Source organism: Vulpes lagopus, chromosome 1, assembly GCF_018345385.1.
Source record: "Vulpes lagopus strain Blue_001 chromosome 1, ASM1834538v1, whole genome shotgun sequence".
Lineage (NCBI taxonomy): Eukaryota > Metazoa > Chordata > Mammalia > Carnivora > Canidae > Vulpes > Vulpes lagopus.
In genome coordinates this window covers 23,947,574-23,974,515 of record NC_054824.1, presented here as the reverse complement: position 1 = coordinate 23,974,515, position 26,942 = coordinate 23,947,574, and the positions used below count along the sequence as shown (strand labels likewise).

The 26,942-nt window shown below is 41.5% G+C and overlaps 1 protein-coding gene across 4 annotated transcripts in view; it reads right to left on the bottom strand.

The window, feature by feature from the left end:
- The window catches only part of MDN1 (midasin AAA ATPase 1), a 162,419-nt gene extending 140,339 nt beyond the window's left edge, over positions 1-22,080 (bottom strand). For 3 of the 4 annotated variants that reach the window (XM_041757895.1, XM_041757899.1, XM_041757912.1), the window contains exons 1-7: positions 21,397-22,080; positions 11,411-11,637; positions 7,347-7,571; positions 6,322-6,429; positions 6,049-6,241; positions 3,120-3,362; positions 2,742-2,873 (exon numbers count right to left, since the gene is read on the bottom strand). In XM_041757895.1, coding sequence (XP_041613829.1) covers positions 2,742-2,873; positions 3,120-3,362; positions 6,049-6,241; positions 6,322-6,429; positions 7,347-7,571; positions 11,411-11,637; positions 21,397-21,498 — 1,230 coding nt within the window. In that variant the 5' untranslated portion in view covers positions 21,499-22,080. Of the gene's footprint in view, positions 1-2,741; positions 2,874-3,119; positions 3,363-6,048; positions 6,242-6,321; positions 6,430-7,346; positions 7,572-11,410; positions 11,638-20,770; positions 20,981-21,396 lie in introns of all 4 variants that reach the window. The other variant, XM_041757904.1, reaches the window with a different exon arrangement.
- Between the last annotated feature and the right edge of the window lie 4,862 nt (positions 22,081-26,942).

The window sequence follows — 26,942 nt, the reverse complement described above, 5'->3', positions numbered from 1 at the left end:
TGGCTGGCAAGAAAGAAGAGTAAAGGGCAGCCCTGGTGGCGCAGCGGTTTAGCACCACCTGCAGCCCGAGGTGTGATCCTGGAGACCCGGGATCGAGTCCCACATCGGGTTCCCTGCATGGAGCCTGCTTCTCCCTCTGCCAGGGTCTCTGCCTCTCTCTCTCTCCCTCTCTCTCTCTGTGTGTCTCTATGAATAAATAAAATCTTTAAAAAAAAAAAAAAAAGAAAGAAAGAAGAGTAAAGAAAGAAAAGAAAAAGAGAAAAATAGGTAACAAAGCAAAATGGCTAGACAGACGGATGAAAATAAATCCTATGCTAAGGCAGTGGGAGAGAAGAGAATAAAATAAAGAGATAAAAAAATACTAAGCAATTTAAGACTAAATAACTAAGGGACTAGAAGGAGACATCAAACTATGGAAGAAAAGGCTGTTCTGAGAAAGAGCAGGCAAATTCCATCTTGGACATCTTTAACTTCCACCAGCTAAGGGACATTTTTTTTTGAAATATTTCAAGAAAAGGGTGGGCCATACACATAGATCTAGGGAACATGAGTTTATACAGGAAGCTTAAAAAGAATACACAAAGTAAGACCAAAGAGTCAAAGAAAAGGGTTCTAAAATATCAGACGTAATTTTATTAAATATTCTTACTACACACATGGCTAGAAGCTGAAAGGAAAGCCCAAAATAATGAAGGAGCAACTCCAAATGATTCCAAAACTTGAAACTAAAGAAAAATAACCTGAATATCTGTAAGAGCTACCTTAAAATAAAAAAGGACTATTAGCTAAGAAGTTCTGAAAACAACAAAACAATAATCAAAAGATCTAGGCATGTCTTTAAGTAAACACAACTTCATTATAACAATAATGAAGTTTAAATATAATAAAATGAGCACCATAACCTTTGTATGAACACAACAAATATATGAACAGGAGAATGGTCTACAGAAAATTGGACTAAATGTAGAAGAATTTTCTGACATTTATCAGATACTGCCAAAGGAAGAGCAAGTCAGAAATTGTCAGTTAAGTCTTGAATCTGGACTTTACCTTCAAAGAATATAATTAACTATAAGACAATACGAGATCCCTAGGCTCCATCATGGCCTGGATGTAACCTCTCTCATGTTCACCTATCTTCTTTGGCTCTAATTCCACAATGTACAATCCTAATGATTTCCAGATACCCTGATAGCTGAAAAAACTGCCTAAGGAAAAAGCACTAGAAAATGGAAAGCCGGGGCAGCCCGGGTGGCTCAGCAGTTTGGTGTCACCTTCGGCCCAGGAGGCCAAGGAACGAGTCCCATGTCGGGCTCCCCGCATGGAGCCTGCTTCTCCCTCTGCCTATGTCTCTGCCTCTCTTCTCTGTGTCTCTCATGAATAAATAAATAAAATCTTTAAAAAAAAAAAGCAATTTTTCTAAAAACGAAAATATATATCCAGTATATTTTCCGTAATGAAACAAAGACAAACATGCTCTCTTCCTTTACCTGTCCTCAGCCTGCTGCTCTACAGATGCCAAAGCTAGGAAGCAGGGTCTCAAAGTTCTCAATGTATTTGTAACATGGGTAAGCTATTTCCCACAAGGCCTATTCTTTTGGAAATGTTATGACACTGATCACATATTCAACTAAAGGAGCAAAAAACTACAATGAAATTGATCACATATCCAACTACAGAATTTCCCCCTTATCCATGTGGAGTATGTTCCAAGACCCTCGGTGGTTTCTGAAACTGTGGATAATACAGAGTCCTATATATACTATGCTTTTTCCTATACATACATACTTTGATAAAGTTTGCCTTACAAATAGGCAAGGTAAGAGATTAACAGCAGTAAATGACAATAGAATAGAATAATTTTAACAATATACTATAGTAAAAGTTATGTGAATGTGGTTTCTCTCAAAGTATCTTACTATACTCACCCTTCCTATGGAGATGTGAGATGATGAAATGCCTATGTGACCAGATAAAGTGAGGTGAATGATGGAGACATTTCGACATAGTGTTAGGCTACTACTGACCTTCTGATACATTAGGAGGATCATCTGCTTCAGGACTGAGAGTAACCAAGGGTAACTGAATGGCAGATAAGGGGGGACTACTGTACTCAATGAAACAGTACCAGCAGAACTTTATCAATTTTCTAACAAACACCTCAAACCAGATTAGGTAGGTAATCATGAATGAGCTTCTCACAAAACATAACATCTCTAATCAAATACCTATTATTTTTTAAAAAATATTATTTATTTTAGGGAGAAAGAAAAGGAGCAGAGGGGAGGGGCAGAGGGATAAAGAGACAGAAAAGCAGACTCCCCCACTGAGCAGGGAGTCCGATGCAGGGCTCCAATCCCAGGACCCTGGGATCATGATCTGAGCCAAAGGCAGATGCTTAACTAACTGAGCCACCCAGGTGCCCCTGATTTCATGTCTTTGAAATATATTTTGTTAATAGTGATTTTGGGAGATAATTTCAGTAACACAGGTGTCTGGGGCACCTGGATAGCTCAGTGGGGTAAGCATCTGTCTTAAAAAATAATCATGAACCCATGGTCATAGGATGGAGCCAGGCATCCTTAAGCTCTCTATTCAGCAGGGAGTCTGTGTCTCCTTCTCCCTCTGCCCCACCCCCACCCCACTAGTGCTCTCCCTCTTTCTCCTAAATAAATAAATAAAATCTTTCAGGGGAAAAAAAAAAGACAGAAAATCAGTAAATAATTAGTGAGGTAACATACCACGTCTAAGGGGGCATAGTCAATATCCTCCAGAAGGATCCAGTGTCCCTTTGTGACTGCCTGTGTGAGAGTACCAGGTTGCCACACAAACTCTCCTGGGACATCTGTACACCGATACATTCCCAACAGCATCTGGAGGAAAAGGAAAAAGTATTAATGAAACCACATATCCGAGATGCCAATGCCACATCCTTTGATTAATTCTGTTAAAATTCTATACAGATATAAGCAGGCACTTGGTGTTTTTACACGTTGGTCCCATCAGTTATGAGGAGGACCAATCAATAACTATTCTCACATTCCCTTAGCAAAAACAATACTTTAATGCAAACATTTATAAGCATGTGAACCCACCAAAATTCGCTATTTCTTAATTACCTTACTGTCGGTCTGATCTCCAAGCTGGACTTTAAGAAGCTGAGGGGGCTTCCTTCTACCTGTCATTGCACCTAAGTGTTCAACTAAGGAAGTTTTGCCACATCCTATTGGTCCTTCCAACAACACAGCATTCTGAGAAGCCACTGCCATAGCCAGTGTCTGAAGATTTTTGCAGATTGAATCAACCAGCACATAAGATCTAAAGGCCAGCTCCTGTTCACGAGAAGAACTCCTATTACTAGCCTAAGGAGGCAAGGGAAAAATAAAAGGCATGTTAACAGTCTTTCCTCCAAAGTGCACAGATTAATTTCTACAACAATGCTTTCACTAACCTTTACATAAACCTCTAATTAGTAGTACTAGAACTATAATAACAACAGGTATGTTATCCAAAATAAGGATCTTTTTCCTTTTGGCAGGATTTAAGGAAAATCTCCCAAAGTCTGAGAAGCCAAAAAAGTTGACACACAAAAGATAGGGGCAAACTTCATCTCATGACTGCATTTTTGTTTTCCTTCCTCTTATACCACATTCTAGGACTTCGTATCTTTTTTTTCTTTTTAAGATTTTATTTATTTATTCATGAGAGACACAGATTGAGAGAGAGAGAGAGAGAGAGGCAGAGACACAGGCCGAGGGAGAAGCAGGCTCCATGCAGGAAGCCTGACGCGGAACTCGATCCCGGGACTCCAGGATCACACCCTGGGCCCAAGGCAGGCGCTAAACCGCTTAGGGATCCCCTAAGACTTCCTATCTAAAATCAAGAATGCACACAACATATTTATCAATCAGGGAAAAGGATACTTTGTATTATAAAATTATTGTATTTTTTCAGGTATAATAAAGAATAATGGCTTTTTTAAAAGTTCTTTTCTTTTATATGTATATACTGAAATATTTAGGCATGAAATGATGTGCTATCTGGAAGTTGCTTCAAATAACACCGTTTGGGGAAAGTGTGCAGAACTATAAATAAAATGTAACTGATAATTTATAATTACTGAGGCTAAGTGATGGGTACATGGGGATTCATTATACCACTGTTTCTACTTTGAAATATATTTGACATTTTCCATTAACAAAAAGTAAAAATAATAGTAATAATTCTCTCAGTATGTTTAATGTGTATAGAGTTTTAATTCTGCAAAATGAAAAAGTTCTGGAGTTTGTTTACAAAACAAGATGAGTATATTTAACATCACTGATGTGTACACTTAAAACTGTTTAAGACGTTTGGGATGCCTGGCTGGCTCAGTCAATAGAGCATGTGACTCTTGATCTCAGGGTTTAAAGTTGGAGTCTCACATTGGGGGTAGAGTTTATTTACATAAAAAAAAAAGTTTAAAATGGTAAATGTTTTGTTTTACTGCATTGAAAAAATTTTCAAATAATAATGTACCTAATATAACATAAGGAAAAAGATCCCTTGGGAAGGTGGAATTTTTAAGAATTTTTTTAAGGAATAAAAACTTCTCAAACATGGCTAGTTCCCTATAGATACGTGAGAATAAAATGAGATTCAAGGCTGGAAGTTTGTTTGCTTTTTATTTTTTTATTTTTTTTGTTTGTTTGCTTTTTAAATTCTATTTATTTGAAAGAAAAGAGAGCATGAGCAGGGGAAGGGTCAGAGGGACAAGCAGATGTCCCACTGAGCACAGAGCTGGACACAGGGCTGGATCCTAGGACCCTGAGATCCTGACCTGAGCCAAAGTCAAATGCTTAACCACTTAACTGACTGAGCCCACCCAGGTGCCCCAGGACTGGAGTTCTTGAACTCTCTGCAGGGCTATTACTCTGTTATTAAGCAGGCAGGCTGGGATATAGCACCATTTTGTGCTTCTGCCCCAGTGCCTTGTCACTGCTACTCAACATCAGGCCCATCCCAACTAGAATCCTTCCCTATGTTAAAATTCTAATGCTCCAAACCTAATCCATGTTAGGAGAATGGTTGGGGTTGGGAGGATCTTAGTGACTAGAGGAAAACACACGGGCCGCTAGAAATGCTGCTATCCTCATGCTGCTTACATAGATATATTCAGTTTATGAATAATCATTGAGCTGTACATTTCAGATGTGCATTTTTAAATGTATATTAAGCTTTTTTAATGTTTTTAAGGTTATTTATTTGAAGTAATCTCTACACCCAACATGGGGCTCAAACTCACAACCCCAAAATAAAGAGCCACAAGCTCTTCTGACTGAGCCAGCAAGGTGCCCCCATTATGCTTTTCTTTAAATTGTACTGCCCAATGGACAAACCAATGATTCAAGGAATGACAAGGGCTTTTTCCAAAAAGAAAACGGTGAATCTGACCATCACACAAAGTGACAACTGACTAAAAACTACTAGGGAAAACAGACTGGCTCCCAACAGTTTCAGATTATAGAGCTAGATTATAATCTATAAATCTTTCAAAAGCATGGGTCTGGAGACACATTCTTGAAAAGAAACTCATTTCATATGGCAGGGGATGTTCACTATACTTACTAGCCTCCCACACAATGAGTAAAAAGAATGTCATGACATAAAGAGGCTGCTGGGAGTTATACTTGAGCCTAGCCCTGTCTCTCCCAAAGAGCAACCCAAAGGTCTCCAGACTAATCATTCTGCCTTTGTTTCATATAAATGTTACCACAGCATAAACTACCCAACATCACACAGAGAATAAATGGAAGAGCTTTGCTGAAGTTAAAAGCATCATATAGGCATCATTAGAGTTTCTAATTTAACATCAAATAGAGACAAAGGAAATATCAAAGAGAGCCCTGGGTAACTTTTTCTTAATCTCTTCTGAGTACTTCTGTAAATGGAACAGCAATTTGGCAAACTTAATTTGACTCACACTTTTAACACAGGGCCCAGCCAAAGAAAAAAGCACACTGAGTGTTTAAGAGGGGGGAAAAAGACACCCTACTGATGCCAACATACCTGCTCTCCAGGGACTGGTGGCTGCCCAGGCAGCACCACACCACAGACAGCAGTCACTCTGGAAGAGAGGTCAGCTGAAACAAGATGTCCCTGTAAGTACTGCAGCTCCTTCTCATTACGCCAAAGGGAGGTTTCTGGATTAGCCAAAACCAGGGCCTTCTCCAAGTCCTGCAGCTGGGCCTCTTCTAGTAACCTGAGGAAAATGAGGAACTCATCAGTTACTTTAATACACAGCAAAGCCACATGAACATCTCTAAGAATCCTCCTTCTTACCTCAACCTGAAATGAATCAGTTCCTCACTACTAAAAATCTTCTTAAGGAATGATAACTTGTGCTCTTCATTCATACAAGTGACCAAAGCAAGACAATTGGCTGTGTACCTGGAGAAAATTAAAGTATATAAACTCAGAACAAGCAGCTAATTCTCAAGAATAAAGAAAATTTGCTAGCCAACTAAATACTAAAAAAAGAAATTCTAGGGGCGCCTGGCTGGTTCAGTTGGTAAAGCATGCAACTCTTAATCTCTAGATGGTAAGTTCAAGCCCCACACTGGGCATAGAGATTACTAAAATAAATAAATGAAGGAATGAATAAACTTAAAAAAAAAAAAAAAGAGAGAGGGACGCCTGGGTGGCTCAGCAGTTGAGCATCTGCCTTCTGCTGGGGCATGATCCCAGAGTCCTGGGATCAAGTCCCACATCAGGCTCCCTGCATGGAGCCTGCTTCTCCCTCTGCCTGTGTCTCTGCTTTTCCGTCTCTGTGTCTCTCATGAATAAATAAATAAATAAAATCTTTAAAAAATGATAATAATAATTATATAAAGAAAAAGAAAAAAAGCTCAGTCAGTTCTGCCTTCTGCTCAGGTCATGATCCTGGAGGTCCTGGAATCAGCCCCTGCTGGGCTTCAGCAGGGAGCCTGCTTCTCCCTCTGCCCCTCCCCCGCAGGTGCTCCCTGGCTCTCTCTTGTCCTCTCTCAAATAAATAAATAAAAACCTTAAAAAAAAAAAAAAAGAAAAAGAAATCTTATAGAATTGATATATTATAATTAAGAGTACAAAATACAAATCAGGCATGATGAATTCATTTGACAGAACCTGAAAAAGGTGCACTCCACTAGTATCATCTCATTTTCCATGTAAGAGATACATGATTAAGGAAAGGCAGTAAGAACCCCAAAGGCACCAGAATAAAAATAACACATTTTACATAGCTTCCTTTCCCTCCTGACGCACAGAACTCTACACTCCCTCTACCATCCCCACACTTGAAACATGAGAAAAGTCCAACAGCTACAGACCAGCGGACCAAGGTGTCATGGCTTCTGAGGAGAGGGACACACACACTCCAGTCCCAGAGCTCCCGAAACACAGACTGGTCTTGTTGCAGAAACTTGTAAGCTGCTTCCATTAGGTCCCGGAGCTTCATCCGCCTGCGTCCATAGCGGACTGGATTAGCATCTGAACTCTCTAGGAAGAGTCTCTGAAAGACTGGAGAAGTATCCTTGAAATACCTCAGGGCAAACCTTCAGAAAGAGAGAGATTATTTTCATTTGTTAGTGAGGATATCAAAGCATAAATTTCTACTTTGAGACAGGACAGCAGAATATAACAGCAATTTCCAAGGGTCTGAAAACAGATACGAATACTGAAGCTACCTAGGCCTAGACAGTATCCTGTTTAACTAGGACCATGGCATGATATGCCTAAGAAAATACAAAAATCAAAAAAAACAAAAAAACAAAAATCAAAAGTACTTACCCCAAGTGTTTTCTACTGAAAATACTCTCATTTTCAACAAACACTTATTGACCTCACACTAGAAGCCACTGTGTTAACTACAAGGGGTATAAAACCAAGGAGATACTTTCCTTGAAGAGCTTGAATCTAGCAAGGAAGATAGTAATTTACAGAAACAACAAGAGGCACAAAGGAAAAAGATTCAACTAAATCTGGGGGAGTCCAAAAGAGATGCCTTGGTTGCATCTGAAGAGATGAACAGACTTGCACGAAACATGGACGGCGGCTAAGATTGTGAGAGGGACAAAAACTTCAGACGAGGTGCCTGGGTGGCTCAGCCAACTATGTGTCCAATACTTGGTTCGAGCTCAACTCATGATCTCAGAGTCATGAGATTGAGCCCTGCATGAGGCTCCATGCTCAGTGCTCAGCAGAGTCTGCTTGAGATTTTCCTTCTTCCTCTCCCTCCCCTTCTGCCCTTCCCTGCACTCTTGAGCTCACACAGTCTCTCTCTCAAATAAATAAAATCTTAGGGAAAAAAAAAAAAAGCTTCACATGAATTTCTTTACATAATCTTAATGTTAATCCCCTATCAGAGGCAATTTGCAAATATTTTCTCCCAATCTGTAGGCTGTCTCTACATCCTTGTTTCCTTTGCTGTGTAGCAGCTTTTTAGTTTGATGTTCCATTTGTCTACTTTTGCTTTTGTTGCTTGTGCTTTTGGTGTCACAAAAAAAAGATAAAATCACTGCCCAATCTAGTATTATGAAGCAATCAATCTCTTCCATCAGCCTGTTCCTGAGTTGCATCCTTTTATAATAACTTGGTGAATTAGTAGTCAGTAACAGAATCCTCAGGAACCTACTGGGGATGCGACAGAGCAGGGGCAACAGCCATTTGAATCTGTTTTCCAGAGCAACTTGTATTGAAGCACCAAGGAAGTATACCCCAGACTCCTAGCTCAAGAAATCCCCAAATATACAACTGTAATTGGGAAATAATGAGAATTCAGGAGATGGTTGGGAAAGCTTGGGACTTCCACAAGCAAGCCAACAAACAGGAATAGGGACTTGGTAAATTAACACGTGATATTCTGAAGGCGACTGGATAAAGGAGACTTAGAAGATTCAAATGGGGCTCAGAAGAGACCTGGCAGAGTAAGAAAAAGAAAAGAAATTTGGGAGAAAACACACCAAAACTATTATTAATAAGTTATCCCTAAAAAGTAGGATTTCAGGGTGAAGACTTCTGCTTTTGGCAATTCTTATTATTACTTAATACATTATTACTTAAATATACTACTTTTGTAAAAAATAAGACATTTTTTTCTTCACAAGTATACTGTCAGACTAATTCTTCAGGGGAAAGAGGCTGGTATTCCACTAGCTCAGAGGCAGCTAATGTTGGCAGCACATGTGGGACTAGGTGGACAGTAACAAGTATGCAAGCATGGCAGCCCGGGTGGCTCAGTGGTTTAGCGCCGCCTTCAGCCCAGGGCGTGACTCTGGAGACCTGGGATCGAGTCCCACATCGGGCTCCCTGCATGGAGCCTGCTTCTCCCTCTCCCTGTGTCTCTGCCTCTCCCTCTCTCTGTGTGTCTCATAAATAAATAAATAAAATCTTAAAAAAAAAAAAAAAAAAAGTATGCAAACAGAAAAGCAGTAACCAAATGGTCAACCTGACCCAGGAGGTCTTTGAGGAAGATGAGGGAAATGAGCAGAGTGTACTGGCAATGATCCTCCATCTGTGCAGCAACGGGGAGAAGAGAACAGTGATCCAATCTAAGCACACAAAAGGGAGTTTGGTCAATACTCTCTTCCAAACTTATTTGACTACAGTAGCACCCTTTACTATTGAGACCCATCATTTTCAAGGAGTGCTCTAAAATTCTGGTCTAAACAATGACAGATGAACCAATAAAGTAAAGCATTTTTAGCCAGAGAATAACAACATTAGTTTTTTCCCTAAAGAATATTCAAAGACTAAGGAGAAGAGAAGGTCTCTTTCCTGTAGTATGATAAAGAGTCATAAGGTTCCAAAATGCATGTTCAAAAATGCAACATGGAATATCACCCAGTTAAACATCTAATCTTGGACAAGCCACTTGGGCAACTCATCAGTCCTCCTACCATCTAGAAATAAGACCTGTGATCCAGTTCTGGCCCTGACACTTAGGACAATTTAGTTAACCTCTCTAAAGACTTAAAATAAGAGTAATAGTGCCTGAAAATGTTATAATATAAAGATTAAAGAACGCCTGACTGGCTCAGTCAGAAGAGCATATGACTCTTGATTTCGGGGTTGTGAGTTCAAACCCCACAGTGAACGTAGAAAGAAAAAGAATAAACAAAGAAACTTAAAAAAAAAAAAAAAAAACAGGAAACAGTCCACCACTAAATGCAAATCAAAAAATAAAAAGAATAAAAAGATAACATATAGCTACATACTTAAATGCTATATAATCCTGTATAAAAATTACTAAAACACCACCATTGGGGATCCCTGGGTGGCTCAGCGGTTTGGCGCCTGCCTTTGGCCCAGGGCACGATCCTGGAGTCCCGGGATCGAGTCCCGCGTCGGACTCCCAGCATGGAGCCTCCTTCTCCTCCCTTTGCCTGTGTCTCTGCCTTTCTCTCTGTGTCTCTCATGAATAAATAAATAAAATCTTAAAAAAAAAAAAAAAGTTCTCTTTTCTCAATTAAAAAAACTCTTAACACTCACTTTACTGCCCCTTTGACAATTCCACACAAAAGATACTTTACTATTAATTTAAAAGGCAAAGGTAGATAGTGTGGTATGAAGCAATAGACCCCAGCTATTTGGGAGGATGAGGCAGGACTGTAGTTCTGGTCTGTAGTGCACTATGCTGATCTGGTGTCCATGATAAATTTGGCATCAATATGGTGACCTCCCAGAAGTGGAGGACCACCAGGCTGTCTAGGGAGGGCTGAACCAGCCCAGCATGGAAACAGAGCTGGTCAAAAGAAAATCACATTAGAATCCAGTTCTAATACCACTTCTTACCATACTGCTTCGGATAGATTGTTATAAAGTTAGAAAGGACACCAGAACTCTTCTGACTCCTGCAGCTGCTCTAGCAAGCAAAAAATAGCATACATCTGAAGTGAATGCTGTAAGAGCTTCAACTAAAACTCATTTAAATCAGGGCACTCGGGTGGCTCAGTTAGTTAAGCCTGTCCGCCTTCAGCTCAGGTCATGACCCTGCACTGGGCTTCCTGCTCGTGGGGAACCTGCTTCTCCCTCGCCCTCTGCCTGCACTCTACCTACTATCACATAAATAAATAAAATTATTTTTAAAAATAATAAAATAAAACTCATTTAAATCACCTTATATGGATGTCTCACCAAATGATACAATCCTTGAAGATAGGGAACCTATCTTGGCCATTTTGCCAGACCTGTCTTGATGGCCAAGATTTAAAAGAACCTAGTAAATGGTCACTAAACTAAGCTAGATAAAGGGATTCCACTGTGATCATTTTTATAAAATAGTACCATCTATATTTCTTCTTTCTTATATTTCCCTTCTCCTCAACTCACTCCTTCTTTACATCCCAAGTTCTACTATCTCAAGGAGAAATGTGAAGAAAAAACGGTTACTCACGGAAGGATGTCAGGATGGTTACAGATGAGTTTGCTCATTGACACACAGAGCCTTTCGTGTAAATCATGGTTGACTTGGCCTCCAGCTTTAATGGCCTCAGCATTCCTTTCCAGCAAATCCAAAAGAAGAGGGCGTAGCTGGCGACCAACCAGCACAGTACAGTCTTTATCCAGAAGTAATTGTGCTAAGGTATTCAGGATACACTGGCGATCTTGAGGTGTCCACACCTGAGAGAAAGGCAAAACAAAGTCTATGTGAATGCTACTCATTTGCACTGCTACAGAAGAGCAAAAAGTCCTAGCTTGGAATTAAAACATCCAATTTCCAGATTTCATAAATGAGTTTACCTTATAAAACACAGTGAAGGTTTTTGCAATAGACGATTACAGTGAATTTAATGTAAAAGGCTGTTACAAAGAAGTTTCAGTCCACTGGGGTTTTAGCAAAAGGACTGATACCTGAATTCCATGTAAAATGCTACACAGCTTCTCTGAAAAATAATCTGTTTCATGGTCTCAGAACTTCCCAGAAATTCCAATGTTTCCCCCAGCTCCTTTGCTCTTGAAGGAAAACAGAAATTGCATGGGTTTGGGCACCAACCTTGCAGTTATTATGTAAAACTGTCAACTCTCTTGAGGTAAGGATAGAGATTAGAAATCAATTCCTCAAAATGAATGAGGACAGCCTTATGAAGGCTTCAGCCTCGAAGAAATAAAACAGATCCAAAGGAGACAGCCATACTTTGATATGAAAGATGAAACAGACCACAAAATTCTAGTGCCTGGATTCAGAATGTCCATAAGACTAACAAAGAAAACTGAAAAAGTGTGTGAAAAGTCTCATGTTGCTACTGTGCATGGAGGCCTATACAACCCTTGTGGCCAACAATGAGATTGTGGGTTTAAACTGTTTAAGGGTCATAACCTCTGACCCAGCAAATCCAATGCTATGAATTTATCCCAAGGAGTTTCATACTAAGGAGTTTCATTTTTACATCAGATGTAAAAATTTAACAGTTTTCCAAAATTATCTCTCAGAAAAAGGTCACCTTACACTTAAGCTCTTAAAAGAACTTCCAAAATATACAGCATTGACTTATAAAACTAATTCTGAACAAAGCACTGATTGGAGGAAGATGTTACATTGAAACAATTTCCATCAATATTAGTCCTGCAAGGACATTTAACAGATTTGGTCATGATTCACAGGAGCATGATATGACATTTTCGATTGCTGAATGTCCCTATAAACAAGTCCACAAAAAATATCACTTAAAAAGTATACAGTAGGGATGCCTGGGTGACTCAGTCAGTTAAGCATCTAACTCTTGATTTCGGCTCAGGTTATGATTTCAGGGTTGTGATCGAGCCTTGCCTCTGGCTCCATAATGGGCGCACAGCCTGCTTAAGATGCTCTGTCATGGGACGCCTGGGTGGCTCAGCAGTTGAGTGTCTGCCTTCGGCTCAGGGTGTGATCCTCAGTCAAGGGATCCAGTCCCACATCGGGATCCCTGCAAGTAGTCTGCTTCTCCCTCTGCCTGTGTCTCTGCCTCTCTCTCTGTGTCTCTCATGAATAAATAAAATCTTAAAAAAAAAAAAAAAGATTCTGTCTTCCTCTGCCCCTCCTCCCACCTCAAAAATATAAATAAATAAATAAATAAATAAATAAATAAATAAATAAATAAATAGTATTCACTAACTAGTTACAAAGTGAAGAAAAAGAAACTTCCTCTACAAAATGAATGAAAGAAACCATAACTCTCCAGGACATGTTCTACAAATGGATACTTGCAGGTTGGGGAAAAAAACCTCCAGAGAGAGTATCATTTCATGAGCTTTATCTTCAAAAGGTAATATGGAAGTGCCTGGGTGGCTCAGTGACTGGGTGACTGTTGATTTTGGCTCAGGTCATGATTTCAGGGTCTCAGGATCGAGCTCTGCATCAGGCTCCACACTCAGCAGAGTCTAGCTGAGATTCTCTCTTTTTCTTCTCCCTATGCCCCTCCTTCCTGCTCATTCATGAGCATGCTCTCTCTAAAATAAATAAACAAAATCTTAAAAAAAAAAAAAAAAAAGTAACCTGGAAAACTGTGTTAGAAGAAATAGATAGCCTTTTTTAAAAAGTAAACTCTAAGCCCAACATAGGGCTTAAACTCCTGACCCCAAGATCTAGAGTCCCATCCTCTGGGGCACCTGGGTGGCTTAGTCAGTTAAGTGTCTCTTCGGCTCCAGTCATGATCTCAGGGTCCTGGGATGGAGCCCCGTGTAACACTCCCTGGTCAGCAGGGAGTCTGCTTCTCCCTCTCCCTTTATGCTCGTCCTCTCAAATAAATAAAATACTTAAAGATAAAAATAATTTAAAAAAACAATAGAAAGAGTCAGTAGTGCTCTACCAACTGAGCCAGCTAGGTGCCCTCAAACATTTAGCTTTTCAAAAACCAACTTCAATCCATCAATCTTTTTTGACATATACTCTACATATAATAAAATGCACCCATTTATAGTTTGATAAGTTTTGACATATATACATACCCATGCAATCACCACCCAATAAAAGTATCAAACCCAAAGTTCCCTTATGTTTCTTGGCAGTCAATCTTCTCACCAATAATATGATTTTACGACCACAGATTAGATATGCCTAGTCTAGAACTTTATGTAAATTTAATCAGGGCATGCCTGGGTGGCTCAGCGGTTGAGCGTCTTTGCCTTGGCTCAGGATGTGATCCCAGAGTTCTGGATGAAGTTCCACATCGGGCTCCCCACAGGGAGCCTGCTTCTCCTCCCTCTATGTCTCTGCCTCTCTCTGTGCCTCTCATGAATAAATAAATAATCTAAAATAAATGAATGAATTTAATCATGCAGTATGTGCTCTTTTCTGTCCAAGTTCTGTTGTTCAGTATAATGCTTTTGACAATCATTCACGTAAATAAATGCTTCAATAGTTTATTCCATTTTGTTACTACTTTTTCACTGTCTGAATAAACCACAACTTTTTTATCTATTTGCATGTTGATAGATAGCTTCACTGCTTCACTGTTTCCAACTATCATCCAAAAAGCTACTATGGGAGCACCTACTTCAGTGACTTAGTGGGTTAAGTGTCTGACTTGATTTTGGCTCAGGTCATGGTCTCACAATTTTAAGATCAAGCCAGGCATTGGCTCCCTTCTGGGTGTGGAGTCTGCCTAAGTTTCTCCTTCCCTCTGCTCCTCTCCCTCCTCTAACCAAACCCCTTAAAAAAAAAAAAAAAAAAAAAAGGCTACTATGAACATTTAGGTACATATATTCAATGCTTTCTTTTTTTGTACCAGTTGTAATATATCTTACATTACCTAAGAGTGAGATTGCTAGGTCATATACCTATATGCTTAATTTGAATGTAAATTTTAATTTAACTTAAAAAAATTTTTAAAGATTTTATTTATTTGAGAGAGAGCGTGTGCACAAACACAAAGCTGGAGAAGAGGCGGGGTGGGGGGGCGAGGAGCAGAGAGTAGAGGGAAAGCAGATTTTTTTTTTAAGATTTATTCATTCATAGAGACACAGAGAGAGAATGAGAGACAGAGACACAGGCAGGAGAAGCTGGCTCCATGCAGAGAACCCGACGCGGGACTCGATCCAGAGTCTCCAGGATCATGCCCTGGGCTGCAGGCGGCGCTAAACCGCTGCGCCACCGGGGCTGCCCGGAAAGCAGATTTCTTGTTGAGGGCAGCGCGGGTGGCTCAGCAGTTTAGCGCTGCCTTCGGCCCAGGGCCTGATCCTGGAGACCCGGGATCGAGTCCTGATTCCGGCTCCCTGCATGGAGCCTGCTTCTCCCTCTGCCTCTGCCTCTCTCCGTGTGTGTCTCTCATGAATAAATAAAATCTTTAAAAAAAAGAAAAATTTCTTGTTGAGCACAGAGCCGGATGGGGCTAGATCCCAGGACCCTGAGATCATGATCTGAGCTGAACTCAAGACACTTTTTTTTTTTTTTAAGATTTTATTTATTTACTCATGAGAGGTCTCAGAGTCCTGGAATCAAGCTCCCTGTGGAGTTGCCTGGTCAGTGGGGAGTCTGCTTCTCTCTCTCCCCCTCCCTCCTGTCTGTGCTCTCCTCTTACTGTCTCTCTCTCTCTCAAGTAAATAAAATCTTAAAAAAAAAAAAAAAAAAGTCACATGATCTATCAACTAAGTCAGCCAGGCGCCCCTCAACGTTTAACTTTAAAACAAGTTGGGGGGCAGCCCCTGTGGTGCAGCAGTTTAGCACCGCCTGCAGCCTGGGGTGTGATCCTGGAGACCCGGGATCAAGTCCCACGTCAGGTTCCCTGCATGGAGCCTGCTTCTCCCTCTGCCTGTGTCTCTGCCTCTGTGTGTGTGTGTGTGTGTGTGTGTGTGTGTCTATGAGTAAATAAATAAAATCTTTTAAAAAAATAAAAATAAAAAAATAAAATAAAACAAGTTGGGGATCCCTGGGTGGCTCAGTGGTTTGGTGCCTGTGTCTCTCATGAATAAATAAAATCTATTTTTTTAATAAATAAAATCTTAAAAAAAAAAAAAAAACTTTAAAACAAGTATTTGTACCAGTGTACACCCACCAGCAATGCCTGAGACCTCTAGCCGCCAGGTAACTTCACCAACATATAGTATTGTCAGTTATAATTTTAGTCATTCTAGTGGAGTGAGAGTGGTAGCTGGTGCTTTTATCTGCATTTCCTTGATGCCAAAGATGTTGAGAATTTTTTCAAGTGTTTAGTAGCCATACGTTTATCAACTGTTGTGATGTTTGTTCAATCTTTTATCCATTTTCTTAAAGATTTTATTTATTTATTCATGAGAGAGAGAGAGAGGCAGAGACACAGGAGAGGGAGAAGCAGGCTCCATGTAGGGAGCCCGACGTGGGACTCAATCCCAGGTCTCCAGGATCAGGCCTTGGGCTGATGGTGGTGCTAAACCGCAGAGCCACCCGGGCTGCCCTCTTTTATCCATTTTTAAATTTGGCTGTTCACATATATTCAATGCTTTGAAAATGTTATGAATTTCCTTCCAATTACTCCTCTAGCTGCATTCCACAATTTGTTTAAATTATCATTCAATTCAAAATGCTTTCACAGGGGCACCTGGGTGGCTCAGCAGGTTAAGCATCTGCCTTCGGCTCAAATCATGATCTCAAGAGTCCTGAGATCCAGTCTCATGTACTTCTGGCTTCCTGCTTGGCAGAGGAAGTCTGCTTCTCCCTCTTCTTCTGCCCCTTCCCACAGCTCATGCATGCATGCACATGCACATGTACTCTCTCTCAAGTAAATAAAATCTTCAAAAAAATACTTTCTGATTCTACCAGTGATTTTCCTTCACCCATCTTTAATTTTGTTTTTTGTTTTTAATTCCTAACATTCAGGGTTTTTTTCCCTAATTTAATTCCATTGGGGGGCAGCCCGGGTGGCTCAGCAGTTTAGCGTCGCCTTCAGCCCAGGGCATGATCCTGGAGACCCGGGATCGGGTCCCGTCAGGCTTCCTGCATGGGGCCTGCTTCTCCCTGTCTGTGTCTCTGCCTCTCTCTGTGTCTCTGATGAATAAGTACATAAAATCTTAAAAAAGAAAAAAAAAAATCCATTGGGATCACTGAATATCTCATGTATGACTTTAATTCTCCTAAATTTATTAAGACTTATTTAATGGCTCAGAGTATGCTCTATCTTGGTGAATGTTCCAGATGAGCAGAACATGTATTCCACAGTTACTGGGCACAGCATTCTATAAATGTCAATTAGATAAGGTTTACTGAGAGTGGGTCTTCCACATGCTTAGTGATTTTCTGTATTTCTTCAATTACTCAGGACAGGATGTTAAGTCTCCGATTATAATTGTGAATTTGTCTATTTTTCCTCCTCTGTCACTTTTTGACTCATGTATTTTGATCTTCTGTTATTAGGTGTACAAATATTTAAAATTTATTCCTTAAATTCACACTGTGAGGCTAACACATGCATTATAACATATTTGGCAACACTCCTGGCCTCTAAATACTACATGCTAGAAGCAACCCCACCAGCAGTTGTGACAACCAAAAATGTCTCCAGATTTGCCCTTGGGGGCAAAATTACCCCAGTTGAGAATCACTAGGCTGGATTTAAAAATATCTGAAACAAAAAATGGAAATAAAGCTGACAGAAAAAAAAAAATTCTTTTAAAAGCTTTTGTTTTGGGGGCACCCGGCTGGCTCAGCTAGAAGAGTATGATACTCCTGATCATGAGTTTGAGCCCCACACAGGATATAAGGACTCAATAAACTTTCTTTTAAGAAACTTTTAAATTTAAAATTAAAAAAAAAAACACCTCACATACCATTTTAGAAAGCTGGATATTTATTCTAGAGACAATAGGGAGCTTTTATACAAAATACTTAGAGTCAGATGACTTATTAATTATAAGTATATTAAATAATCAGAATAGGTAGATAGATAAAAACAGTAAGTTAGTGGTTGCCTGGGGGGATGTGAGAAAGCACAGTGATGGGGGTAGGGCGGTGATAGCTAAAAGGTATGGGTGCTTCTTTTTGACTGCTCTTGTTTTTTTTTTAATTTTTTATTTATTTATGATAGTCACACAGAGAGAGAGAGAGGCAGAGATACAGGCAGAGGGAGAAGCAGGCTCCATGCACCGGGAGCCTGACGTGGGATTCGATCCCGGGTCTCCAGGATCGCGCCCTGGGCCAAAGGCAGGTGCCAAACCGCTGCGCCACCCAGGGATCCCTTCTTTTTGAAATAATGAAAGTGTCAGGGCTTCTGGCTTGCACAGTTGAAAGAGCATGCAACTCTTGTTCTCAGGGTCATGAGTTTGAGCCTCACATTGGGTATAGAGATTACTTAAAGAAAAAAATTTTTTTAAATTTTTTAAAAGGATGAAAATGGGGACGCCTAGGTGGCTCAGCTGTTGAGCGTCTGCCTTTGGCTCAGGGCGTGATCACAGGTCCGGGGACTTGATCTCCCACATAGGGCTCCCCGTGTGGAGCCTGCTTCTCCCTCTGTCTCTACCTCTTTGTGTGTCTCTCATGGATAAATAAAATCTTATAAAAAAAGGGACACCTGGGTGGCTTAGCGGCTGAGAATCTGCCTTCAGCTCAGGACGTGATCCTGGAATCTGGAGATTGAGTCCCACATCGGGCTTCCTGCGTGGAACCTGCTTCTCCCTCTGCCTGTCTCTCTCTATCTCTGTGTGTGTGTCTCTCATGAATAAATAAAATATTTTTTAAAATAAAATTAAAAAAAAAATCTTAAAGAAAAGAAAAAGGATGAAAATAAACCTGAGCCAAAGCCAAGAGTGGGACACTTAACAGACTGAGCCACCCAGACACCCCATGATTTTTAATAGTACATTTTTCTTAAAAGCCCTTGGAACGTCCTGTGAGGAGAATGATAAAAGTGTCTTTTGTTGTATTAAGGAGGTGAATTTTATGAGGTTTTCAAAGTTAAGTTCTAGGCCCAACGTGGCCCACCATCCCAAGATCAAGAGTTGCATGCTCTACCAACTTATGCCAGCCAGGTGCCCCACAAGTGAATTCTGGAAAGTACCCAAGGGCTGGTTGTCTAGAGAACCAACCAAATCATTAGTGTTGGACTTTCAGTCATACACCCATCTCCACCTCAGGCCAGGGCTGGATATAGTTCCAACACCAATGGCTAAAGATTTCATCAGTCATACCTAAGTAACAAAGCCACCTCAAAAACCCAAAAGGACTTGGTCGGGATGGCTTCCAAGTTGGTGAAGACATGGATATGTGGAGAAAGTGCCACCTCTGGAGAGGGCATGGAAGCTCTGCACTCCTTCTCACATACCCTGTCCTATGCATCTCTTCCACCTAGCAGTTGCTGAATCTGCTTCTCTCTCTGTCTCTTATGAATAAATAAATGAAATCTTTTTTTAAAAAATTCTTATTTCAGATCCCAATAGCAATGAGAATCCTCTTTCAAAGGTTATTGCTTTCCAATAAAAATGGTTTTGTTTCCAAAAATAGGAGAAATACAGACTGGCAACACAATCAACTCTTCTGAGTGAAAATCTTAAAATTATTACTGAAAATGGCTCAAGGAACAAACCTGAGAAGACATCTCAGGACAGAATTTAACAATGTGAAGCAAAGAAAAGGGAAAAGCAAAGGTGTTCAAATCTCCTTAATTCAAATGAACTTTTTTTTTTTAAGATTTTATTTATTTATTCATGAGAGACACAGACGAGAGAGAGGCAGAGACACAGGCAAAGGGAGGAGAAGCAGGCTCCAGGCAGGGAGCCCGACGCAGGACTCGATCCCAGGTCTCCAGGATCACGCCCTGGGCTGCAGGCGGTGCTAAACCGCTGAGCCACCAGGGCTGCCCCCTCAACTGAACTTTCTAGTAGCTTTCAGATCCAATACTATTTCAAATACAATCTCAGATGGGATGCCTGGGTGGTGCAGCAATTTAGCGCCTGCCTTTGGCCCAGGGCGCGATCCTGGAGACCCCGGATGGAATCCCACGTCGGGCTCCCGGTGCATGGAGCCTGCTTCTCCCTCTGCCTGTGTCTCTGCCTCTGTCTCTCTCTCTGTGACTATCATAAATAAATAAAAAAAATTACAAATACAATCTCAGAATCCACATGAGTGGTTCTCACACTTACGTGTATCAGATTCTCCAAAACTTTATCTCCTAAAGACTACAAACCCTTTCCCCACCCTCCTCCCAATACATAAACACCAATTTTACATTTTACAACAGCAGTGGGGAAACATCAATCTCCTGTTGCTGGTTCATGATCCCCGGAATCAGAACCTGTGCTTTGAATTCTAAAGCCCACTTACAGAAAAATACCTCTAGCAACAATACATAATTCAGGAGCCTGTAACGAAAAGCTCAGCTCACGCGAACGGATTCTCTCTTCCTTAGTCCAACCCATTAAAACTCAGTTCTCTTTCTACAGCTCACCATTTGATTAGGGATTCCCTTCACTGGGTCTCAGGAGCCAGAAATTCCAGGCTATCTTGACTCCTCCGTCCCTTAACTTTACACTTTCAATTTGTTGTCACCAAACAGAAATGCCTCTCGTGTCAATTCTCTGCTGCTCCAGACCCAAAATACTCCCGTTACTTCCTAAGCAATGCCATACGTATGTGTACAACGCATTAATGACTTAAGTTAGATACTGGAGTTAGAAGGAAAAAAAAAAAAACCCACATTTTCTACTCTCAAGAAGCTCCAAGATATTGGGGGTGGGGAACCTTAAAAAAAGGAAATTAAAATGCAACGTGGAAAAAAAAATGCATGATAAAGGTCCTCCACTCAGACAGCAGGGAGTCCAGAGGAGGCTCTTAAAAGGCCAAACACCCACTTCCTAGAAGACTCTAATTCACCTCATAACGCATATGGTCAATGTCACAGTTCGTACTCGCTGTCTTGCTTTGTCCTTCAGTTGTTTTCTGTGTTTACCAACTGTCTCCAAAAATAGACGCTGTAGTCCGCTGCGGGCAGAGACCGTAGCGAATTTCTCCGTCTCCTCACAGAACCGCACGGCTGCCTCCCGTAAAGCAGGAACGCAATCAATACGTGTCTGCGGGCCCGAACTACGGGATGGGACGCAGAGGGGGAAAAAAAAGAAGTCACCCAGACTGACGGGGGTGGCTCAGACTTGGCACACTTAAGGGAGACACATGTCGAACGGGCTGAGATCCAACCCCAATCGCAGGAAAAACCAACCACGTTTCCTTCGGGAGGCCGTGTCTGCCACAGAGCGCTCGGCGGCTGCAGGGAACGGAAGGGTCTCTCAGGTAAGCACAAAAGGCTTCTTCCAATGTCCTCAGACGCGCGCGGACGTCCCCGCCCCGGGCCAGCCCTGGGGAGGGGGCCTGGGGGGCACAACGCCGAACCTCCGTACCCCGAGCGTAGTGCGTCTCGCTCAGGGCCGCGGCGCGCGCGCCACGGGGGCGACAGGGTCCCGGCCCGGCGATTTCCCTCCCCCTCCCCCTCCCCCTGCTTTTACCTGTTTGGCCAAGAACCTGCCCAGTTCGCTACGGCTCTTCTCGTTCTTGGCAGCGAGTAAGCGCAGCGGGGCAGCCGCCACCTCCAGGAAAAGGTGCTCCATGTCCGCAGGCCCTGCTGCCCCCGGCGGCCCCCAGCGCTCCCTACGTAGCGCTCGGAGCACCCCCGAGCCGCGGAGGTCGCGCGCGGCAAGCGCCAGCAACTACGCCCCCGGGGAAAGCCGAAGCGGCAGCCCCGCAGACGCCGGGAGAACTGCAGCACACGTGGGGGAGCACGCGGCGCCCTGCGTCATCAGCCCGCGACCGCGACCGCAGAGACAGGGCAGCCCCAGCCCCGCCCCCTCGGCGGCGGAAACGGCGAGAGTCACCCCCGCGCCACTTCCGGGAGGGAAACTGGGGCCGACAGCTCTTGCGGTCCGGGTCCCGAGGGTACCGTGATGGGAGGTCTCAGAGACCACGTGCGGCGGGACCGCGCGATCGGAGGTTCCGCTAGGCCCGAAGCGGGGGAGCCCTCGGCCCACTGTGTCTCCCTCCGATGGAAATTTCTCGCACACAAGCACACCCCTTGCGATATTCTTAATATATATATATATAATATTGGAATATTTGTATATAATATGTGTATTGGAAATAAGTGTTCAGTTAGGGAATATTTAATGAAACTGGTATATACATTATAGAATATTCAGAAGCCGTTGAAGAGTGGAATAGAAGCGTACAGGAAAGCTCATTTATGTGAAGTTCAAGAACAAGCCAAAATAATGACAAAGTCGAGCTAACGGTTGCCTTCGGGAGTATTGACAGCCCAGGGTCCTGAGGGAACACGGTGCGGTGATGGAACGGCTTCACGATCTTCCTCTCGGTGGGTTGGAATGGTTACTCTGGTAGATAAATTTTTAAAAGCAAAAAAAAAAAAAAAAAACCAAAACCAAACAAACAAAAAAACTCTACCCAAGGTTTGTGCACCTTGTCCAAATTATGCCTCCAAAATGGGTTTTAAAAGCAAGTAGAAAAAATAAATAAATAAATAAATAAATAAATAAATAAATAAATAAATAAATACAAGCAAGTAGAGGGGCAGCCCCAGTGGTTCAGCGGTTTAGCGCCGCCTTCAGTCCAGGGCCTGATCCTGGCGACCTGGGGTCAAGTCCCACGTCGAGTCCCACGTCGAGTCCCACGTCGGGTTCCCTGCATGGAGCCTGCTTCTCCCTCTGCCTGTGTCTCTGCCTCTCTCCCTCTCTCTGTGTGACTATCATAAAAAAAAAAATGTATTTGAATTTGAATTTTATTTCCCTAGGGTTTGAATGTTTGCTTTTGGGGGAACTCAAAAAGCACAGAACTTCTAAAACATCCAGAAGTAGGAAACTGTGGAAATGGGGCAAAAAAAATCTCCAAATAAATTTTAAGATTTCCAAGAAGACTGAGAAGGTCCCCTGAGGACCTAGCACAATGAATGAAAAATTACCCACGTTTGAGGAGTTACTCTCATTTTTTCCCCCTGGGTATCTCCCATGTATATGTGAAGTGTTCATGTTAATAAACTTATGTGTGGGGGCATCTGGGTGGCCCAGTGGTTGAGCGTCTGACTTTGGCTCAGGTCGTGATCCAGGAATGGAGTCCCACGTCAGGTTCCCTGCATGGAGCCTGCTTCTCCCTCTGCCTGTGTCTCTGCCTCTCTCTCTCTCTCTCTCTCTCTGTGTGTGTGTGTGTGTGTGTCTCATGAATAAATAAAATCTTTAAAAATAAATAAACTTGTGTTTTTTTTTCCTCTGAGACTTTTATGACAAGAACTTAGAAGGGTAAAAGGAAAGTTATGTTTACTCCTCTACACACCCTTTCTTATGACCTCTCACAAACAACCATAAGACAACATTTTTGGGTGGTAGAAATGTTTCAAGACTACTGTGATTGTGGCACAACTTAAAAATTGAATAAAGTCATTGAATCGCACACTTACAGTGGCTGAATTTTTTTTAAAGATTTCATGTATTCATTCATGAGAGACACAGAGAGAGAGAGAGGCAGAGACACAAGCAGAGGGAGAAGCAGGCTCCCTGCAAGGAGCCCAATGCGGGACTCCATCCTGAACCCTAGGATCATGCCCTGAGCCAAAGGCAGACACTCAACCGCTGAGCCACCCAGGTGTCCCACAGTGGGTGAATTTTATCATATGTAAGTTATACCTCAGAAAATCTCTAAAAATAACAATAATAATCATCAAGGAATAGGGTATGTGTAAGTATAGATGAAACAAGATTGACAATATATTGATAATTATTGAAACAATGTCAGGTAAAGGGAGTTCATTATACTTTCTCTGCATTTGTGTATGTTAGAAATTTACAATAATAAAAGGTAAAATAATATTTTTTTAAAAAAGGAGAATAAGGTCTTGTCAAAAAAACTCAGGTACTAAATAATAGCAGAATATATCAGTTAGGCGTGAAAGAATTTGGGTCTTGCCACCCCAAACTATGCCACTTTGGCATATTGATTATTCTGAGCTAAAAACACTTTAGAAATAGTAGATACAGGAAGGGCTCTCTGACCACCCCTTCCTTTTCTACCTAAAGCAGGTCATAAAATTTTTTTTTTCAGGCCATAAAATCTCTCATGAGAAAGGTGCCCCCCCCTTTTGCCAGGAATAAAAGAACATACTTATTACCAGAGACTCTTAATTGACATTGAATGGGTCTGTGCAAACAAACTTACTAAAATGACCCTTATCTTCCACTAGTTTTCCCTCCATATATCTTCTAATCACTTCCCTACAATTTACTGCCTCTAGCCCAAACCACTTTTGGCTTATCATTTCTTTTACAAATTTATTCCTTCTTTTTCTAGAAGGTATATAAGCTTTCTTGAGCTGAAGGCAATGAGGAGAAGCAGATATAAAAGCTCTGTGCCCTCCTCTTATTTGCCTAAAGCAGAATATAAGTGTGTAAAAGTGTTCCCCTTTCCCCTCTCTACCAAGAAGGACAGGAGTTAATCACTGGAGACAACTGTCAATCTCTATTAGCACAGAGACAGCATCAGAAGAAACTACAGAACAAGCCTTGATAAAACTGTTATCTACCATTAGTTTCTCCATATATTTGCCTTCCCACAGTTCGCCACCCCCAGAAGCTCAAAGTTCTGTCTTGTCACTTCTCTAAAAATGTTTTGTTCTTTTTTTTTTTAAGATTTATTTTTATTTGGGATCCCTGGGTGGCGCAGCGGTTTGGCGCCTGCCTTTGGCCCAGGGCGGAATCCTGGAGACCCGGGATCGAATCCCACGTCGGGCTCCCGGTGCGTGGAGCCTGCTTCCCCCTCTGCCTCTGCCTGTGTCTCTGCCTCTCTCTCTCTCTCTCTCTCTCTCTCTCTCTCTCTGTATGACTATCATAAATAAATAATAAAAAAAATTTTAAAAAATGTCCAATCCTGGATGCTTGGGTTATTCAATCTGTTAAACGTCTGCCTTCAGCTCAGGCAGGTCATGATCCCAGGGTCCTGGGGTCAAGTCCTACGTCGTGCGCCTTGCCCAGCACAGACTCTGCCTACCTCTCCCTCTGCCTGCTGCTCCCCCTGCTGTGTTCTTTCTCTCTGTCTCTGACAAATAAATAAATAAAATCTTTAAAAAAACAAAAGTTCAAAAAAAATAAAAAAACAAAAGTTCATTCCTTCCAGGTATTTAGATGTCTGAGAAAACCAAGAGCCACTTATTTAATTAAATACTGTGCAAATTATAAAAGAATCATATGTTTAGAAACTGTTGCATGATTTCCTTCTTTACTTACAAACCGTATAAGAGTAAATACAAATTAAGAGGCTTAATATCCCTTGTTGAAAATTAAGAGAAGAAACTTCTCTTCCTACTCCACCTCATCACTCATCCTTTTCTTTAAGAATTTCTTTCTCTCTTGGACAGCCTGGGTGGGTCAGCAGTTTAGTGCCGCCTTCAGCCCAGGGTGTCATCCTGGAGACCCAGGATCAAGTCCCACGTCAGGCTCCCTGCATGGAGCCTGCTTCTCCCTCTGTGTCTCTCATGAATGAATAAATAAATAAAATCTTAAAAAAAAAAAGGAATTTCTTTCTCTCTTTTTCAAATGTATGTAAACTTTTTAAAAAATATATTTATTTGAGGAAGGGGGCGGGGATGGAGGGAGAAAGAGAGAAAGAGAATCTCAGACTCCCCACTGAGTGCAGAGCCCAAAACATTCCAGAACCTCATGAGAGCATGACCTAAGCCTAAATCAAGAGTCAGCTGCCTAACCAACTGAACCATCCAGCTGCCCTTCAAATGTATGTAAATTTTTAAAACAAAAAATTTATCTTGCCAGTTTTACAACTCAGGAATTTTTCTTCAAGGATCTGGGAACCATCTGTTCGCAATGAAATTATCACTACGGAATATAATGCCCGGCTGCCCAATTTCCAGGGAGTAGTGGGCCTAACTTGTTACTCGACTCTAATTTGCAAAACCTACTCAATGTAATGGGTTATATCCATTTGGCTATTGTTAAATTAATTAAACAGGCCATTAGACTGAGGTGGCTCTAATGCTGGTAGCCTTCTTAAGCAAATCAAATCTAAGTTCGTAAACACCTGAAGGTTAGGAAATTAAAACACTAAAGAATCACAAACAGCCAACTCGGCTTTGAGCTATAGCAAATCAAATAATTTCCTTTTTTTTGCATCTGTACTTTCTCTGTGTAGGTCTTTCTCCTTGCTTCTGTCACAGGGCACTCCTAACTATTTCTGGTTTAACATTGACCAATTTGAATTGATTTTTGCTCAAACTCTTATAATTTTTAATATGCCTCAGTTTATCTTTTAATGCTATATAAAAGAGTGAGATATCACTCCTTTTAACTGCCATCCGGTGTGTGTGGTTGACTGTTCCTCACCATATCTTCTCACAAGACTTACAGAATCAAGCAATTCCTGGCCAAGGAACAAAAGCAGAATCTTTCCATTCCCTAGTGGATTCGGATGAAAACTGGTAATAAAATCAAGTGCAACTCCAAGAGGAGGCTGGAGAAGAACCAAACTGAGTCTATAAGACATCTCACATGAGATGGCACATATAATTGGCACACATATTTAAGCTGCATGAAGATCACATGTCCCTATCCTGTCACTCTGTAAACATCCCTCCTACCTGGCCAATAGACGTGTTTTTTCAGGGAAATGATTTTTCTCTGGTACTATGCCTCTACATCAGTAGGTTGGTTCAGTAATAAGTGTGAGACCTTTTGGTTGAAAAGAAAAGAAAGAGATTTCTTTTTGTCTTTGCAATCTCTTTAAGGGATTGTCTGTGATATGCATCACATTCTGGTTTAATGCTAATTCAGTAATAAATTGTTTTCTTTCTCTCCCTTTTTGGAGAGATATTTTGGGTTTGGAGGAGACTTTGTTTTTAATAGCTTTCCCCCAGGGATCCTTGAGTGGCTCAGTGGTTTAGTGCCTGCCTTCCGCCCAGGGCGGGATCTCCGGATCCAGGAATCCTGGAATCCTGGAGTTCTGGATTCCTGGAGTCCCTGGATCGAGTCCCTGGATCAAGTCCCGG